General features: G+C 46.2%; 1 protein-coding gene across 2 annotated transcripts in view; it reads left to right on the forward strand.

Annotated features, from left to right (window-relative positions):
• LOC135011696 (retinol dehydrogenase 7-like) overlaps nucleotides 1-18,302 on the forward strand; it is a 167,795-nt gene extending 149,493 nt beyond the window's left edge. For both annotated transcript variants that reach the window (XM_063952482.1, XM_063952481.1), the window contains one exon: nucleotides 8,107-18,302. In XM_063952482.1, coding sequence (XP_063808552.1) covers nucleotides 8,107-8,324 — 218 coding nt within the window. In that variant the 3' untranslated portion in view covers nucleotides 8,325-18,302. The remainder of the gene's footprint in view (nucleotides 1-8,106) is intronic.
• The last annotated feature ends 672 nt before the right edge of the window (nucleotides 18,303-18,974 follow it).

Consider the following 18,974-nt stretch of genomic DNA (forward strand, 5'->3'; position numbering starts at 1 on the left):
AATGTCAGTGTCAAATTGTGAAACAGTGCTTGCTAGATGTTCTACTGAATATTCTGTGATATTACGATTTAAAAAAACAAAAACATTTCAAATCGTGTTTTGCTGCTACTATGCACCCATAAACTCCACACAAAACTTGTATGTGAGCCACCTCAAATGTCTCAGAAATGTCTTCCTAATGGTCCAGATTCAAACAGCGTCGCAACTTTGATGGTGTCTCATCTGAGCTATTATCAGCAGACTGCGCATGTGGCATGGCCACAGTGCACACGCACCAAGGTACCTCTGCGATGCCTCTCACAGAGAAGAATCAGTCACAGAGTAACTGGAAGAGGCCATTTGGGGAAGGTAACGGGATGTGTTCACAAATACACAGGCATGTCATGACCGTTTTCAGGGCGTGTCTTGGCGGACGACTGCAATCTCAGACACATAAGATATGGCACAAGTGTTGCAGCTACCGCAGCTATTCTTTGCACCTATGGGTGCACTCTGGCAGTCACTGTTTCTCGCATCTAGTTTGTGGTTGCGATGACGTACGCAGTTGCTGAGCATGTTGCAATGGCTCTGATGGGCACCTCTGTTCACTTGTGGGTGGCTACTACTCTTTTGATGCCTCACAGTGCCGTCGGTAAAAAAGTGTTTTGCTGGTAATATGCACCAATCAGGCACCATGAGTCAGACACTATGCATGGGCATATATAATGCATTCATTTACTATTCTCTTCCCCTATTACAGTCAAAAATAACACATGAATTATTTGAAATAAAAAATGATTTATTATTAATAATAAACCCAAAAAGTGACTTAGTTGATATGTGACACCCACAATCAGGTAACATTTACGGTGCCGAAAACTTAAACTAAATTGTGGGGTGCTGATGTGAATCAGGTTCGGGTGATCAGAGCGGCAGACCTGCTTTACCTCTCAGACACAATGACAACACACACATATACAGGATCTAACTCCATTTTATTATCCTAACAAAATTAACAAGTGGCAGGAAAGCAGGAAACAGGTGCACAGTTGAAGCAGGCTGGTTAAGGCTTCTAAACTAAAGTCTCAGGTAACCAGCGTTTAACAATACAAGTGACAGGCAAGCTGGAAACAGGTGCACAATTGAAGCAGGCTGGTTATGGCTTTTAAACTAAAGTCTCAGGTAACCTGCGTCAGCAATCCAAGTGGCAGGTAAGCAGGAAACAGGTGCACAGTTGAAGCAGCCTGGTTGTGGCTTCTAAACTAAAGTCTCAGGTAACCTGCGTCAGCAATACAAGTGGCAGGTAAGCAGGAAACAGGTGCACAGTTGAAGCAGGCTGGTTATGGCTTCTAAACTAAAGTCTCAGTAACCTGCATTTGGCAATACGAGCGTCAGGTAAGCAGGAAACAGGTGCACAGTTGGAGAAGGCTGGTTATGGCTTCTAAACTAAAGTCTCAGGTAACCAGCGTTTAACAATACAAGTGACAGGTAAGCAGGAAACAGGTGCACAGTTGGAGCAGGCTGGTTATGGCTTCTAAACTAAAGTCTCAGGTAACCTGCATCAGCAATCCAAGTGGCAGGTAAGCAGGAAACAGGTGCACAGTTGAAGCAGGCTGGTTGTGGCTTTTAAACTAAAGTCTCAGGTAACCAGCGTTTGGCAATATGAGCGACAGGTAAGCAGGAAACAGGTGCACAGTTGGAGCAGGCTGGTTATGGCTTCTAAACTAAAGTCTCAGGTAACCAGCGTTTAACAATACAAGTGACAGGTAAGCAGGAAACAGGTGCACAGTTGGAGCAGGCTGGTTATGGCTTCTAAACTAAAGTCTCAGGTAACCTGCGTCAGCAATCCAAGTGGCAGATAAGCAGGAAACAGGTGCACAGTTGAAGCAGGCTGGTTGTACTTCTAAACTAAAGTCTCAGGTAACCAGCGTTTGGCAATATGAGCGACAGGTAAGCAGGAAACAGGTGCACAGTTGGAGCAGGCTGGTTATGGCTTCTAAACTAAAGTCTCAGGTAACCAGCGTTTAACAATACAAGTGACAGGTAAGCAGGAAACAGGTGCACAGTTGGAGCAGGCTGGTTATGGCTTCTAAACTAAAGTCTCAGGTAACCTGCGTCAGCAATCCAAGTGGCAGATGAGCAGGAAACAGGTGCACAGTTGAAGCAGGCTGGTTGTGCTTCTAAACTAAAGTCTCAGGTAACCAGCGTTTGGCAATACGAGCGACAGGTAAGCAGGAAACAGGTGCACAGTTGGAGCAGGCTGGTTATGGCTTCTAAACTAAAGTCTCAGGTAACCAGGATAACTCAATTGCAGATAAGCACATTAACTCTTAAACTGCTGGGCGGAGCTTGCATGAAAGAACTACAGATACCAGCATAACTCAATTGCAGATAAGCACATTCACATTGACTCTTAAACTGCTGGGCGGAGCTTGCATGAAAGAACTATAGATACCAGCATAACTCAATTGCAGATAAGCACATTCACATTGACTCTTAAACTGCTGGGCGGAGCTTGCATGAAAGAACTATAGATACCAGCATAACTCAATTATAGATAAGCACATTTACATTGACTCTTAAACTGCTGGGCGGAGCTTGCATGAAAGAACTACAGATACCAGCATAACTCAATTGCAGATAAGCACATTCACATTGACTCTTAAACTGCTGGGCGGAGCTTGCATGAAAGAACTATAGATACCAGCATAACTCAATTATAGATAAGCACATTTACATTGACTCTTAAACTGCTGGGCGGAGCTTGCATGAAAGAACTACAGATACCAGCTTAACTCAATTGCAGATAAGCACATTCACATTGACTATTAAACTGCTGGGCGGAGCTTGCATGAAAGAACTATAGATACCAGCAGAACTCAATTGCAGATGAGCACATTTACATTGACTCTTAAACTGCTGGGCGGAGCTTGCATGAAAGAACTACAGATACCAGCAGAACTCAATTGCAGATAAGCACATTCAACTTTTAACTGTAATGTAAGCTGCTGGGAGCACATATAACCAATACTTTTTCACTATCTCCGCAGCACTTACCAAGGGGTGTCTACACTCCTACCCCCTACCAAACAATCCCAGATGTGGGTACCAATATATAAGGGCAGCCTACCCCTTTTACAACATTCCAAAACAAATATGCGGGGCACAGCACTAGTGGGGAGCCTCTTTCCCTGGAATACAGTATATTGCCCCCAGATTGCAGAGTCTTTGCAGCGGAAGGGGTTAAGCCGGGCACATACAAATGAGGGGAGCGCAACCCCTGATTATCTAAACTTGCGGGGGTACTGTGATGAGGGGAGCCCACCCCTTTTATTATTAATTGTCTCACCGGGGCACTCATGAAGGGCAGCCTATCCCCTTATTAAATATGTTCCCCAAATTGCAGAGTTTGGCAGCGGAAGGGGGGGCAGAGTTTCTGGCAGCGGAAGGGTTACTGGGGCACCAGGGTCTCACCACCAGATGCAGCGCTTCTGCCACCTCCGATCCTCCGCATCTTCAGCGCAGCTGCCTGGAGTCTCCCTCCTCAGGCTCCGGTCCGGTCTTCTCCTCTTCAGCTGCCGCCGCGCCGTCTCCGGGTCTTCACTCCTCTGCGCTGTCCTCTCTCCTCTTGTGCAGCAGACTCCGGTCCGCGCCGTCATCTCTACGCTGGGGTCTTCTCGGGTCCTCGCCGTACTCCAGCCGCCAGGGGTTCTCGCTGGGGTCTTCTTTGCAGGGTCGTCCTCCGCGATGCCTGCTCTCTCACCAGCTGCCGCTCCTTGGAATCCAGGGAACGGATGTCATCACTGCTCTGCTGGACGGGCTGCGGTTCCTCCGGCCCAGCGCTCCAGTCTCTCGGCAGCGGCGGCTCTTCTCCGCGCTCCATCCCCGCTGGCACTGACGCGGCCAGCTCTTCTCCTCAGGCAGGGTCTCCGGCATTCTCATGGCACTGGTGCTCCGTTCGCTGGTTCTCCCCTCGGCTTCTTCTCTGCGCAGACGGCCCTCACACACTGGCAGGCGGCTCCTGGGGCTACATGGCGACACCTTCCCCATGTAATCTTCCCATTCCTCCCGGGGGCTCCTCTGGCAGCGATCCTCCCAGCACTGCATACTCCAGTCTTCAGGCTCTGGACACTACATGGCTCCACTTCCCCAGGTACATATTCCCATTCCTCCAGGGGCTCTCCTTCTCCTGTTCTGTGAGGCTTCTTTTAAGGGTCCTGGTGCTCCTCCACCTCCCCTCTCCTCTGTGATGACTGGCTCCCGGGGCCCCAGCAACAGACCACCCCCTGGTCACTCTGCCCTACAACCCAGGGGACCCAATCAGCTGGGGACATGTTTCCCAGACTTTTTATGTTGCTGGGTAAGAGGTGACAGGACCAGAGAATTGGCGGCAAAATCCCTGTCCCAATCTGACAGGGTCACATAAAGTTCAGACCTGTCATACTATAGGGCTGCATAGGGACAGTATGGAGACTTTCAATATATAAAAAAAAACAGGGGGTCCCTATTTAAAAAAAAAACTTCAGGGTATTACACATATGTATCACAATCCGCATCTCATACTCAGTTGTGATAATTTCAACTACATTTACAATGCAATATTTGCAAATATTGCATGAATGTTCAGGGGCGGATCCAAAAGAAAATGATAGGGGGGGCACCGTGGAAGGGGCAAGTACATTTGCGTGCGGCTTCGGTGCATGTGATGTGGCGCTTCTTATACAATGCCCACAGTTGTAGCGCTCATTATGCAATGTCCACTGTACTGGTAGTGCCCCTTATATAGACCCCATAGTAGTGGTGCCCCTTATGCAATGCTCGTATTGCCCCCAGTAGTAATGTTGCCTGTAGTAATGCCCCCAGTCATTTAGCGCCCTAGTAGTTATGCCCCCAGTGGTAATGCCCCTACAGTTATGACCCCAGTAGTTTATCCCCGCCCCCTTTAGTTTAGCCTCCCAGTGGTAATGCCCCCAGTAGTTTGCCTGCTTGTAGTTTAGCCACCAGTAGTAATTCCCCCCCCTGTAGTTTGCCCCATTGTAGTTTAGCCCCTGTAGTTATGCCCCCCTTGTAGTTTAGCCCCCAGTAGTAATGCCCCCAGTAGTTTGGCCCCTGTAGTTATGCCCCCAGTAGTTTGGCCCCCCTGTAGTTTAGCCCCCAAGTAGTAATGCCCCTGTAGTTAAGCCGCCAGTAGTAATGCCCCTGTAGTTACGCCGCCAGTAGTAATGCCCTCCAGTAGTATGCACCCAGTAGTTAGCCCCTTTGTAGTTGACCCACAGTAATAATGTCCCCCAGTAGTTTGCCCTCAGTAGTTTGCTCCCAGTAGATGCCCCCCAGTAATAATGTCCTCCAGTAGTTTGCCCCCAGTAGTAATGCCCACTAGGAGTTTGCCCCAATAGATGACCCCCCAGTAGTAATGCCCCCAGTAGATGCCCCCCTGTAATAATGCCCCCAGTAAAAATGTCCCCCAGTAGTAATGCCCCCAATAGATGACCCCCAGTAGTAATGCCCCCAGTAGATGCCCCCCAGTAATAATGCCCCCAGTAGTAATGCCCCCCCCAGTAGTAATGCCCCTTGTTGATGCCCCCCCAGTGGTAATGTCCCCCCGTAGTTTGCCCCGAGTAGATGCCCCCACTGCATTAAGGAAGAAAAACCATCATACTTACCGAGCCCCGTTCCCGCTTCCAGACCGCTGCAGTCCTCCTCTTGGCGTCCTCTCCTCAGCACTATGAGAGAGACATCATGACTGACGTCTCTCCCATAGCGCACGCCGCACAGTGACAGCGCCGGAAGCCGGAGCTCAGTACTGAGCTCCTGCCTCCGGCTGCCGCTGTGCATGGAGACGGGCGCCCGCTGGTAACACAATCTCAGCGGGCGCCCGTCATCTCCCTGTGCGGCGCCGGGGGGGGGACGGAGGCCACAAATGACAGAGGGGGCACGGGCCCGAGTGCCCCGCCCCCTGGATCCGCCACTGTGAATGTTTATAATTGACATCCTGGAACAGATCTTGCAAGAAAGCCCTGTCTCTGTGAATCCCCTCCCTGCATTTCTGTGGTGTTGTTCTCAAGAAATTCCCAGAGAATGTGTCTGCGCATGTGCCAACTATCCCTCCGCTGTTTTCTCCCATCTATAATAGAAAATATTGAAATAAAACTTACATGCACTCAGGGATAGGTGATTGGAGGGCTCTTTCTCTGTGAACCGGTCAGCTCATCTGTGCAGTCAGCTGAGGAGCAGTGAAAACTCCAGCCTGCATCTCAGCTGACCGGGTCACCTTTTACTGATCCCTGAATGGAGGTATTTCAGTGGCATACCCTCCAGCTGGACCTTTTTAGCAGGTATAGTACCTTTTTTTATGGTCTGTACCGATTTTTGGCTCTCCTTTTCCTATACTTTCAGTGGAAGTTTGGAGTGTGGCCATGCCCCCTTTACCCGTGGCCACGCCCTTTTCCTAATTTGTACCGATTTTTATGTGTAAAATGTTGGAGGGTATGCAGTGGCAGGGGTGGGAATTCATGCCAGAGCTTACTGTAGGTGCAGATTTACAATGTCACCTTTCATTATGCAGCACAGTGACATCACATGTCTATTCAATGGCGCCTAGAGGGAGGGAAGGTGGGTTGCTCGTCCTGAACCTCCCTTCCTTACCTGTCAAAGCCTTCAGTCTGTGTCTCCCCAGCCTGGCCACACTTTATACAACCATGTGTCCTTTAATTAGTTATTGTCTGCAATTGCTATCACCAGCAGCTTACTCTCAAACAGCACAGTATAATAACAGATTGCTAGCAGTAGGCATAGTCAGTGCATGATGACAGGAAGTGAGCAGTGTGACATTGTATTATCAGCCCACACAGTGTTGAAGTTGACAACGTTACTGTACTGCCCAGTCCTTGTCTGCATTGATTTGCCACTTGCAACCTGCAGCCAAACATCATTGGACCGCCATTAGTTTTACACAAAGTGCTGCCAGATTGTCAGGAACTCAGCACATTGGGATGGAAGGGACCAGAACCATTGGCTCATCACCAATATTATAATCTGCTGCTGGTTTTCAGTCTTTGCAGCGAGTCCCAGCTGATGTGGTACAAAGGGTCTACATTCAGAATGTCGACATGAATAATACATTGACATGCGACTTGTCGGCGTACACAATGTCCATATGGATGGAATGTCCACATTGGCAGAATGTCGAACTTGTCTTTGTCAACAATCATACTTTAGTGCAGTTGGTCAGCCACTTATTTAAAAGAATGAGACAGCAATTTTGAATATTGTAGTTTATAAACTTAGGGGGACATTTACTAAGCAGTGATAAGAGTAGAGAAGTGAGCCAGTTGAGAAGTGGCACCATCAACCAATCAGCAGCTCTGTATCATTTTATAATATGCAAACTATAGATGTTACTTCAGTGACGATTGGTTGCCATAGGCAACTTCTCCACTGGCTCACTTCTCCGCTCTTATCACTGCTTAGTAAATGTCCCCCTTAATATTGATATAAAAACCAACACCTGTAAATATTAAGTAAACTCCTCTGCATTGAAATATTAAAGATTTAATACATTATGGGGGTCATTCAGACCCGATCGTTTGCGGCAGTTTGTCGCAGCGTAGCGATCGGGTCAGAACCGCTCATGCGCCGGCACCGCAGTGCGCCGGTGCATGGCTGAGACAGAGGTGGTCGCTGGGCGGGAGGGGGCTGAACGGGCGGCGTTGAGCTGCCGTTTAGGAGGTGCGGTCCGGCCAACACAGGCGTGGCCGGACCATTGGGGGAGGCGGGCCGCGGCAGCTGCGTGACGTCTCATGTAGCCACTGCGGCCAGCGGCAGCGAAGACCAACTCCCGGCCAGCCGCAGGAGCTGCGCTGGCCGGGAGTAACGCCTGAAATACAAAAGCATCGCTGCTGTGCGATGCTTTTGTATTTGTGCGGTGGGGGGGGGGCTGGCACTGACATGCGGGGCGGACTATGCCTGTGCCGGGCGTCCCCCCCGCATGTCAGGGAAGATGATCGTAGCTGTGCTACATTTATCACAGCTACGATCAACTCGGAATGACCCCCTATATCCACACTGACAAACATAAAAATCCTACGTTCACTCTGATATAATATGCCTATTTTGTTATACATTTAGGTTTAGCCTCGGTTGATGGTTTGGAACAACGCTGTAGCAAAAAGCTGTCCCTAGTCACAGACTGCATGGAGCATGCTCTGACTGCGGTTCATCCCTGGACGCGATACTCTGCAGGCTGGGACGCCAAGCTCTTCTTCATACCTCTCTCCTACTTACCTACAGTAATCTCAGACTTTCTCCTAACCATTGGTCAGCCAAAACCAGCTTGGACGGGTTGATTTGTCTTCTGAAATTCCATATTCCGGTGTTTACTTATTGGATGCTGATTAGTGTGATACATTTAAGCATGATAATACAGTATATCATAAATAAATCTAAAAATAGAATAAAACTAAAGTTCATAGGTTGTTTAAACAAGTAATAAATACAGGTTGAGTATCCCATATCCAAATATCCGAAATACGGAATATTCCGAAATACGGACTTTTTTGAGTGAGATAGTGAAACTTTTGTTTTTTGATGGCTCAATGTACACAAACTTTGTTTAATACACACAGTAATTAAAAATATTGTATTAAATGACCTTCAGGCTGTGTGTATAAGGTGTATATGAAACATAAATGAATTGTGTGAATGTAGATACACTTTGTTTAATGCACAAAGTTATAAAAAAATATTGGCTAAAATTACCTTCAGGCTGTGTGTATAAGGTGTATATGAAACATAAATGCATTCTGTGCTTAGACTTAGGTCCCATCGCCATGATATATCATTATGGTATGCAATTATTCCAAAATACGGAAAAATCCGATATCCAAAATACCTCTGGTCCCGAGCATTTTGGATAAGGGATACTCAACCTGTATTTCAAGTCCAATAAAACAAAATCACAACATAGCAAATTAAAAAAAGAAAAACAGCATGATTCGTAAATATTAAATTAGATTTTGGAGGTATCCAATCAACTTACAGTATATATAGAATTGTGGAAAGTTTAGTCATTTGGTGTTATATGCTAAGTGGAATTGCTATACTCTATATTGTACTTTAATATTAGTTTTTGCATTTTAAAATGAGTTTTGTGAACAATTTCTCCTTGAAAAATATTTGAAATAAATAAATACTACTACTACTACTACTACTACTACTACTACTACTACTACTACTAATAATAATAATAATAATAATAATAATGATGTGCATTAGGAAGTTGTTTATCTACTTGTACAATGGCTGTAGGATTTTTTAATCATCAAAGATGGAAATATTCAATGTCAGGCATAGTTCTGTGAACCTAATAGTGGGCGTTTCACACATTTCCAAACAGTTATATCCAATTCAGTGAATAGCGAATATGACACTTGTATAAGAAATGTAGAAAACGGTGGGGGTGACCTACCGGCTATGAGATACTGACTGGCAGAATGCAGCACGTCATGTGGCTCCCCCCATGTGGACATGGCATCAGCAAGTTTGTATGCACTTGCTGCATGCCAGGTCCCGTCGGTGGCGATTTCATGCTGGATACACATTGCTAAGTGTGTACCCAGCTTTAGACTTTCCTTAGGGATATTGTGAAGTTTCTGGACACACAGTTTGCTCTTCAGCCTTGGTGTTCATCTATTGGGCACTGATTTGTCAGTTTTTTAAAGGTGACACATCTAGGTGTTGAATGTGAGGTTGCAGAAGATGCCTGACTGTGTTTGGCCCTGGCTTTTTCAATAGGCCTTCTATTGCATAACCCCGCAGTAGAAGGACTACCACTCACAAAGACAGGCCATAGTCTGAGCCTTTCCTTGGCTCTGCATGTGGTGTATGGCATTTTGGCAATTTTCTCTAACGTCCTAGTGGATGCTGGGGACTCCGTAAGGACCATGGGGAATAGCGGGCTCCGCAGGAGACTGGGCACTCTAAAGAAAGGTTTAGTGCTATCTGGTGTGCACTGGCTCCTCCCTCTATGCCCCTCCTCCAGACCTCAGTTAGAATCTGTGCCCGGCCAGAGCTGGGTGCTTTTAGTGAGCTTTCCTGAGCTTACTAATAAGAAAATATTTTAGTTAGGTTTTTTATTTTCAGAGAGCTTCTGCTGGCAACAGACTCTCTGCTACGTGGGACTGAGGGGAGAGAAGCAAACCTACTCACTGCAGCTAAGTTTTCTTAGGCTACTGGACACCATTAGCTCCAGAGGGATCGAACACAGGTACCTAACCTTGATCGTCCGTTCCCGGAGCCGCGCCGCCGTCCCCCTCGCAGAGCCAGAAGAACAGAAGCAGCAGAAGCATGAAGACATCAAAATCGGCGGCTGAAGACTCCTGTCTTCACTTAAGGTAGCGCACAGCACTGCAGCTGTGCGCCATTGCTCCCACAGCACACCACACACTCCGGTCACTGTAGGGTGCAGGGCGCAGGGGGGGCGCCCTGGGCAGCAATTAAGATACCTTTTGGCAAAATTATACATATATACAGTCAGGCACTGTATATATGTACGAGCCCCCGCCATTATTTTTACACAGAAACGGGACAGAAGCCCGCCGCTGAGGGGGCGGGGCCTTCTTCCTCAGCACTCACCAGCGCCATTTTCTCTCCACAGATCCGCTGAGAGAAGCTCCCCAGGCTCTCCCCTGCAATAGAAGAGGGTAAAAAGAGAAGGGGGGCATATAAATTTGGTGCAAAAACAATATATACAGCAGCTACTTGGTTAACACTAAGTTACTGTGTGATTCCTGGGTCATATAGCGCTGGGGTGTGTGCTGGCATACTCTCTCTCTGTCTCTCCAAAGGGCCTTGTGGGGGAACTGTCTTCAAATAGAGCATCCCCTGTGTGTGTGGTGTGTCGGTACGTGTGTGTCGACATGTCTGAGGTAAAAGGCTCCCCTAAGGAGGAGATAGGGCAAATATGTGTGAGAGGGTGTCTCCGTCGACAACGCCGACACCTGTTTGGATATGTGTAAGTGCTGAGGTGAATTTATTGCACAAAAGATTAGAGAACAGACAGGAAATCTACCCATGTCTGTCCCTATGTCGCAGAGACCTTCAGAGTCTCACAATGCTCACTATCCAAAATAATAAACACTGATATCGACACGGAGTTTGACTCAAGTGTCGACTACGATAATGCAAAGTTACAGCCAAAATGGCTGAAAGGTATTCAATATATGATTATTGTAATAAAAGAGAATTTGCATATCACTGATGACTCATCTGTCCCTGACACGAGGGTACACATGTTTAAGAGAAAGAAAGCTGAGGTAAATTTCCCTCCTCTCATGAGGAAAAAGAGCGGGAAACTCCAGACAAGAGACTGCAGCTTCCCACAAAAAATTCTCAAGCAGTATCTTTTCCCAACTAGGGCCAGGATGTGATGGGAATCTTCCCCTAGGGTGTCCCGTTTGCCCAGAAGGTAGCACTAGCTATTCTCAGGGATCCTGCAGATAGCGTGCACATTCTAGTATACTACTCAGACCGGCGATTGTGTCGGCATGGGTTTATAGCGCTGTGGCAGTGTGGACAGGTACCTTATCAGCAGAGATTGAGACCCTAGTATGCATATAGAGATATATATATATATATATATGTATATATAGAAATATATATATATTAAAGATGCTGTCTTAAGTGATAGGTATATATATATATATATATATATATATATATATTAAACATGCCCAAAGAGACATGAGTATACTGGGTCCTAGAGTCAAAGCTATGTCGCTTTCTGCTTGACGTGTCCTGTAGAATATGCAATGGACAGATGATGCCGACTTAAGAGGCATTTGGAAGGCTGAGGATTGTGTGGAGAAGGGTTCTCGGACCTGGTCTCCAAAGCTATCGCTGGTAATTCTGATATTTTGCCTTATATTCCTGCACAGCCTACGAAAGCACGACATTATCAAATGCAGTCTTTCGAATAAAGAAACAAGAAAGTCCGAGGTGTGTCCTTTCTTGCCAGAGGCGGGGGCAGAGGAAAGAAGCTGCACAACACGGCTACTTCCCAGGTACAGAAGTCCTCCCTGGCCTCTACAAAAATCCACCGCATGTCGCTGGGGCTCCACAGGCGGAGCTAGGCCCGGTGGGGGCACGCCTTCGTAAGTTCAGCCACAAGTGGGTTCACTCCCTGTTAGATCCGTGGGCAATAGATATTGTGTCTCAGGGATACAAGCTGGACTTTGAGAAGATGCCCCCTCACTGCCGGCCCTGCCGGCTTCCCCCCACGAGAGGGAAACAGTGTTAACTGCAATTCATAAATTGTATCTTCAACAGGTGGTGGTCAAGGTTCCCCTCCTTCAACAAGGAGGGGGTTATTAATCGACCATGTTGTAGTCCCGAAACCAGACGGTTCGGTCGGACCCATATTGAATTTAAAATCCCTGAACATATACCTGAAAGGGTTCAAGTTCAAGTTGGAATCGCTAAGAGCGGTGATTTCAAGCCTGAAAGGGGGAGATTTTATGGTGACTCGGGACATAAAGGATGCATTCCTTCATGTCCACATTTATCCACCTCATCAGGCATACCTCAGAATTGCGGTACGGGATGGTCATTACCAATTTCAAACGTTGCCGTTTGGCCTCTCCACGGCCTTGAGAATATTCACCAAGGTAATGGCGTAAATGATGGTGCTCCTGCGGAAGCAAGGTGTCAATCACGTACTTGGACGATCTCCTCATAAAAGCGAGATCAAGAGAGCAGTTGCTGAACAGCGTATCACTTTCTCTGGAAGTGAAACGGCAACAAGGCTGGATTCTATATATTCCAAAGTCGCAGTTGGTTCTTACAGCTCATCTGCCTCTCCTAGGCATGATCCTAGACACAGACCAGAAAAATCTCCCGATAGAGAGAGCTCAGGAGCTCGCGACACTGGTCAGGAATCTATTAAAACTAAAACAGGTGTCAGTGCATCACTGCACTCGAGTCCTGGGAAGGAGGGTGGCATCATACGAGGCCATTCCCTTCGGCAGGTTCCATAACTTCCAATGGGACTTACTGTACAAGTGGTCCGGATCACATCTTCGGATGCATCGGTTAATCACCCTATCCCCCAGAGCAAGGGTGTCTCTCCTGTGGTGACTGCAGAGTGCTCACCTTCTCGAAGGTCGCAGATTCGGCATTCAGGACTGGGTCCTGGTGACCACGGATGCAAGCCTCCGAGGGTGGGGGGCAGTCACACAGGGAAGAAATTTCCAAGGGCTGTGGTCAAGGCAGGAGACTTGCCTTCACATCAATATCCTGGAACTTATGGCCATTTACAATGCCCTAAGTCAAGCGGAGACCCTGCTTCGCGACCAACCGGTTCTGATCCAGTCAGACAATATCACCGCAGTGGCTCATGTAAACCGCCAAGGCGGCACAAGGAGCAGGGTGGCGATGGTAGAAGCCACCAGAGTTCTTCGCTGGGCGGAGAATCACGTAAGCACACTGTCAGCAGTGTTCATTCCGGGACTGGACACCTGGGAAGCAGACTTCCTCAGCAGGCACGACCTCCACCCGGGAGAGTGGGGACTTCACCAAGAAGTCTTCACGCAGATTGCAAATCGACGGGAACTGCCACAGGTGGACATGATGGCGTCCCGCCTCGACAAAAAGCTAAAATGGTATTGCGCCAGGTCAAGGGACCCTCAGGCGATAGCTGTGGACGCACTAGTAACACTGTGGGTGTTCCAGTCGGTCTATGTGTTTCCTCCTCTTCTTCTCATACCAAAGGTGCTGAGAATTGTAAGAAAAAGAGGAGTGAGAACAATACTCATTGTTCCGGATTGGCCATGAAGGACTTGGTAACCCGGAACTTGGTACCCAGTACCCGGACCCATGGTCTCTGGCTCTCAGACAGGACCTGTTGCAACAAGGGCCCTGTCTATTCCAAGACTTACCGCGGCTGCGTTTGACGGCATGGCGGTTGAACACCGGATCCTAGCGGAAAAAGGCATTCCGGATGCAGTTATTCCTACGCTGAAAGGCTAGGAAGGACGTGACAGCAAAGCATTATCACCGTATATGGTGAAAATATGTGCTTGGTGTGAGGCCAGGAAGGCCCTACAGAAGAATTCCAGCTGGGTCGATTCCTGCACTTCCTACAGTCAGGAGTGACTATGGGCCTAAAATTAGGGTCCATACAGGTCCAGATTTTGGCCCTATCCATTTTCTTTCACAGAGAACTGGCTTCACTGCCTGAGGTTCAGACGTTGGCTAAGGGAGTGCTGCATATTCAGCGCCCTTTTGTGCCACCAGTGGCATTTTGGGATCTTAACGTGGTGTTGGGTTTCCTGAAATCCCACTGGTTTGAGCCATTTAAGACTGTGGAGCTAAAGTATCTCACGTGGAAAGTGGTCATGCTGTTGGCCTTAGCTCCGGCTAGGCGTGTGTCAGAATTGGCGGCTTTGTCATGTAAAAGCCCCTATTTGGTTTTCCAGATGGACAGGGCAGAATTGCGGACTCGTCCGCAATTTCTGCAAAAGGTGGTGTCATCTTTTCATTTGAACCAACCTATTGTGGTGCCTGCGGCTACTTGTGACTTGGAAGATTCCAAGTTGCTTGACGTAGTCCGGGCTTTGAAGAATTATGTAACCAGAACGGCTGGGGTTAGGAAGACTGACTCGCTGTTTATCCTGTATGCATCCAACAAAGTGGGTGCTCCTGCTTCAAAGCAAGCTATTGCTCGCTGGATCTGTAACACGATTCAGCAGGCTCATTCTGCGGCTGGATTGCCGCATCCAAAATCAGTGAAAGCCCATTCCACAAGGAAGGTGGGCTCTTCTTGGGCGGCTGCCCGAGGGGTCTCGGCATTACAGCTTTGCCGAGCTGCTACTTGGTCGGGTTCAAACACATTTGCAAAATTTTATATGTTTAATACCCTGGCTGAGGAGGACCTTGTGTTTGCCCATTCGGTGCTGCAGAGTCATCCGCACTCTCCCGCCCGTTTGGGAGCTTTGGTATAATCCCTATGGTCCTTACGGAGTCCCCAGTATCCACTAGGACGTTAGAGAAAATAAGATTTTACTTACCGGTAAATCTATTTCTCGTAGTCCGTAGTGGATGCTGGGCGCCCGTCCCAAGTGCGGACTTTTTCTGCAATGCTTGTATATAGTTATTGCTTAAATAAGGGTTATGTTATAGTTGCATCAGGGTTTATCTGATGCTTTGTTATTGTTCATACTGTTAACTGGGTAAGTTTATCACGAGTTATACGGTGTGATTGGTGTGGCTGGTATGAGTCTTAATACCCTGGATTCCAAAATCCTTTCCTTGTAATGTCAGCTCTTCCGGGCACAGTTTCCTTAACTGAGGTCTGGAGGAGGGGCATAGAGGGAGGAGCCAGTGCACACCAGATAGTACTAAATCTTTCTTTAGAGTGCCCAGTCTCCTGCGGAGCCCGCTATTCCCCATGGTCCTTACGGAGTCCCCAGCATCCACTACGGACTACGAGAAATAGATTTACCGGTAAGTAAAATCTTATTTTAAATTATTTGAGAGAAAATTTTCCTCTCCTATTTGGAGGTAATGTAAAACATATATCTCTAGTAAAAAGGAAATTCTTAAGTCAAAGGATATAGTGCAGGTGACTAAACAAGTATCCTTCAGGTATTTATTACAAAACTTCAGCGTAAACAGCTATGAGTGGCTACAGTACCAGTCTGTGCAAACCTCAGTAAATCTCCTTTTATGCAGCAGCCAGAGGTTTAGGATTCTGTGAATTTACATACTATTGTGGCAGACATTACCTTAACGGCTACAAGTCAAGCATCCTAAGGAAAGGAGCCACCGATCATTATTGAGACTCCATTTAGGATTGCTCCAGCAAAGCCAGACTGAGAACAACTTTAATGCACAGAGTTTATATAAGAAATGCTACCAGAGCAACTAACCTGCGCATTTCTTTGAAAGTGCACCAACGAAGACCTGGACAGGCAGGACTACCAGGATTAGCCTGGAGATAATGTATATCAAATGGACAAATTACAGTTGAATGTATAGTGAAGTACAATTGTAAAGTGCAACGGAATTTGCTTCTCTATAGAAGAAACTGTTAATAAATGAATACTGTATAGAGTTATTGCTTGCGACCAGAGGCGTATTTTCTGTCAGTAATGTAAAGGGAGATGTACTAAGCCTTGGATACTGATAAAGTGGGCGGAGATAAAGTACCAGCCAATCAGCTCCTAACTGCCATGTTACAGGCTGTGTTTGATAAATGACAGGAGCTGATTGGTTGGTACTTTATCTCTTTCCACTGTATCATTCTCCAAACAAAATAAGGTTTGTTGGCACTGTGTAGGCGGGTGTGTATTCACAATTGCAGATCAGCAGCCACCTAGTGAAGAGTTAGCCAGCCCCTTCTGATTGTTAGACACAAGAAATATAACATTTTCTAGGTAGCACTTAACACCGCACAGACATTATTTAATAAAAACACAATTTATTACACATAATGTAAACGATGACAATTAGACTAAAAAAACACTCATGAAACATTACAATTAAAGGTGGTCAAATGAATCACAGGGTATCCTTCAGACTCATATATGCGAATGGTATGCGTTATAGAGGTTTTTCCTGGAGTTTAGAATAAACGCTGGTTGAATACACACCTCTATGAGGTTTGCACATTGCCGCACCTGCTCTTTAACATCTACCGTAGCTGCTCCTTGCATCGCTGCACCGGCCTCACAACATCCAGCGGCTACAGAGCACCTGCTGAGTCGGGTTAACATCAATTTGCCCTTGCTCCCTTGCTTGTGAGCTGATAGACGGTTGACGGAGCCGTCTATTCAGGATTTCTGGCCGTCCATGTATGCAGACCATTCACTAACGGCCGTTCCACATGTCAATTACCAAAACACAATTCGGGCAACACTGAGAGTCAGCTGTATGGATCCAGCGTTGAGACTGACTGATCACATACTGAGAGTCTCCGCTTGCAACTACTGACAGCCGTAACTTTGGGGCTAATTCAGACCTGATCACTAGGCTGCGTTTTCGTACAGTGGGCAATCAGGTCTAAACTGCGTATGCACCGCAATGCGCAGGCACATCGCACGGGTACAAAGCGGATCGCCGATTAGTGATGGGTTTGTGCGGAGGATCCATTCGCATGGGCGTTCGCAAGGAGATTGACAGGAAGAAGGCATTTGTGGGTGTCAACTGACCGTTTTCAGGGAGTGTATGGAAAAACGCAGGTGTGTCCAAGGTAGGGTTCTGACGTCATTTCCGGTCCCAGACTGGCTGAAGTGTTCGCAGCGGCTGAGTAAGATCCTGGGCTACTTAGAGACTGCACAAAATCTGTTTGTACAGCTCTGCTACAGCGAAAATACACTCCCCTGTGGGCGGCGACTATTCGAACGCAGGACTGAAAAAAAACCTAGCGAGTGAACAGGTCTGAAATAGCCCCTTTATTCGAGCACCCATCCAGTGACTGATTATAAATTATTACAGTACAGGTTGAGTATCCCTTATCCAAAATGCTTGGGACCAGAGGTATTTTGGATATGGGATTTTTCCGTATTTTGGAATAATTGCATACCATAATGAGATATCATGGTGATGGGACCTAAATCTAAGCACAGAATGCATTTATGTTACATATACACCTTATACACACAGCCTGAAGGTCATTTTATACAATATTGTTTATAACTTTGTACATTAAACAATGTGTGTGTACATTCACACAATTCATTTATCTTTCATATACACCTTATACACACAGCCTGAAGGTCATTTAATACAATATTTTTAATAACTTTGTGTATTAAACAAAGTTTGTGTACATTGAGCCATCAAAAAACTATTCTAAACTCCAGGAAAAACCTCTGTCATGCATACCATTTACATACGAGTCTGAAGGATACCTGGCTGTGATTCAGTTAACCACCTTTAATTGTAATTTTTCATGAGTTTTTTTTAGTCTAACTGTCATTGTTTTCATTTTGTGTAATAAATTGTGTTTTTATTAAATAATATCTATGCCGTATTAAGCGCTACGTAGAAAATGTTATATTTCTTATTCTCCAAGGCTTAGTACAGCTGCCTCATAATATGTAAAATAGTTGTATTTCTGTGGTATTAATTTAGGTAATAGTTAAATTTAGGGTAAGGGAACTACATTTAGAATAACAGCAATGGTTCCTCAAAAAAAAAAAATATATATATATATAACAATTTGTAACAAGAATATGTTATAGTGTAAAGTGATATTGCTATCTACTTGCACAACGTGAAGTGAAATTGTTGAACAGTTTCTGAATAATAAAGTGAATGCTATTTTATTGATTGTATCATTTACTGTGTTGGGGACCACCTGTCTCTCTGCTGTGGAGTGGGAAAGAAGAAGTAACACGAACGTCTTTACGGTAAGACAGTCCCACACTATAGATTAGCAAGCACTCACACACTTGAGGGTGATACACAAAGCTTAATTGGGCTTTTCTTGAGACTCTCTTTGAAATGGGATACCTCCCCTACTGGATGGCTGAGGTGCTTATAGCAGTTATACCAAAGCCAAGTACAGATCCAAAACAAACAGACTCCTATCATACTATCTCTTTATTATCCACTGTCATGAAAATTTTGGCAAAAAGTCTGTCTGTCTGTCTGTCTGTCTGTCTGTCTGTCTGTCTGACTGGGTAATACTTGAAATTATTCACTGTGATCAAACAGGCAATTATGCCTGGGAGATCTTCTGTACTGCCATTAACCTTAGACGCCTTCATACCTATTCATAATTAATTACTGATGAGATGTCTAATGCTGTGGTTGTATCCACTGACACCGGTAAGGTGTTTGATTCAGTGGAGCGGCCATTAATTTGGGGCAAACTATCTAGATCTAGGGTGGGACTACATTATTATATTTTTCCCATGCTGCTAAGGTTTCTGTTAATGGTTTTGTTACTGAGGGCAAGATGTACTAAAGAAGAAATGCAGTAAAAAAACCAAAAA

The sequence above is a fragment of the Pseudophryne corroboree genome, chromosome 2 (assembly GCF_028390025.1).
Source record: "Pseudophryne corroboree isolate aPseCor3 chromosome 2, aPseCor3.hap2, whole genome shotgun sequence".
Classification (NCBI taxonomy): Eukaryota; Metazoa; Chordata; class Amphibia; order Anura; family Myobatrachidae; genus Pseudophryne; species Pseudophryne corroboree.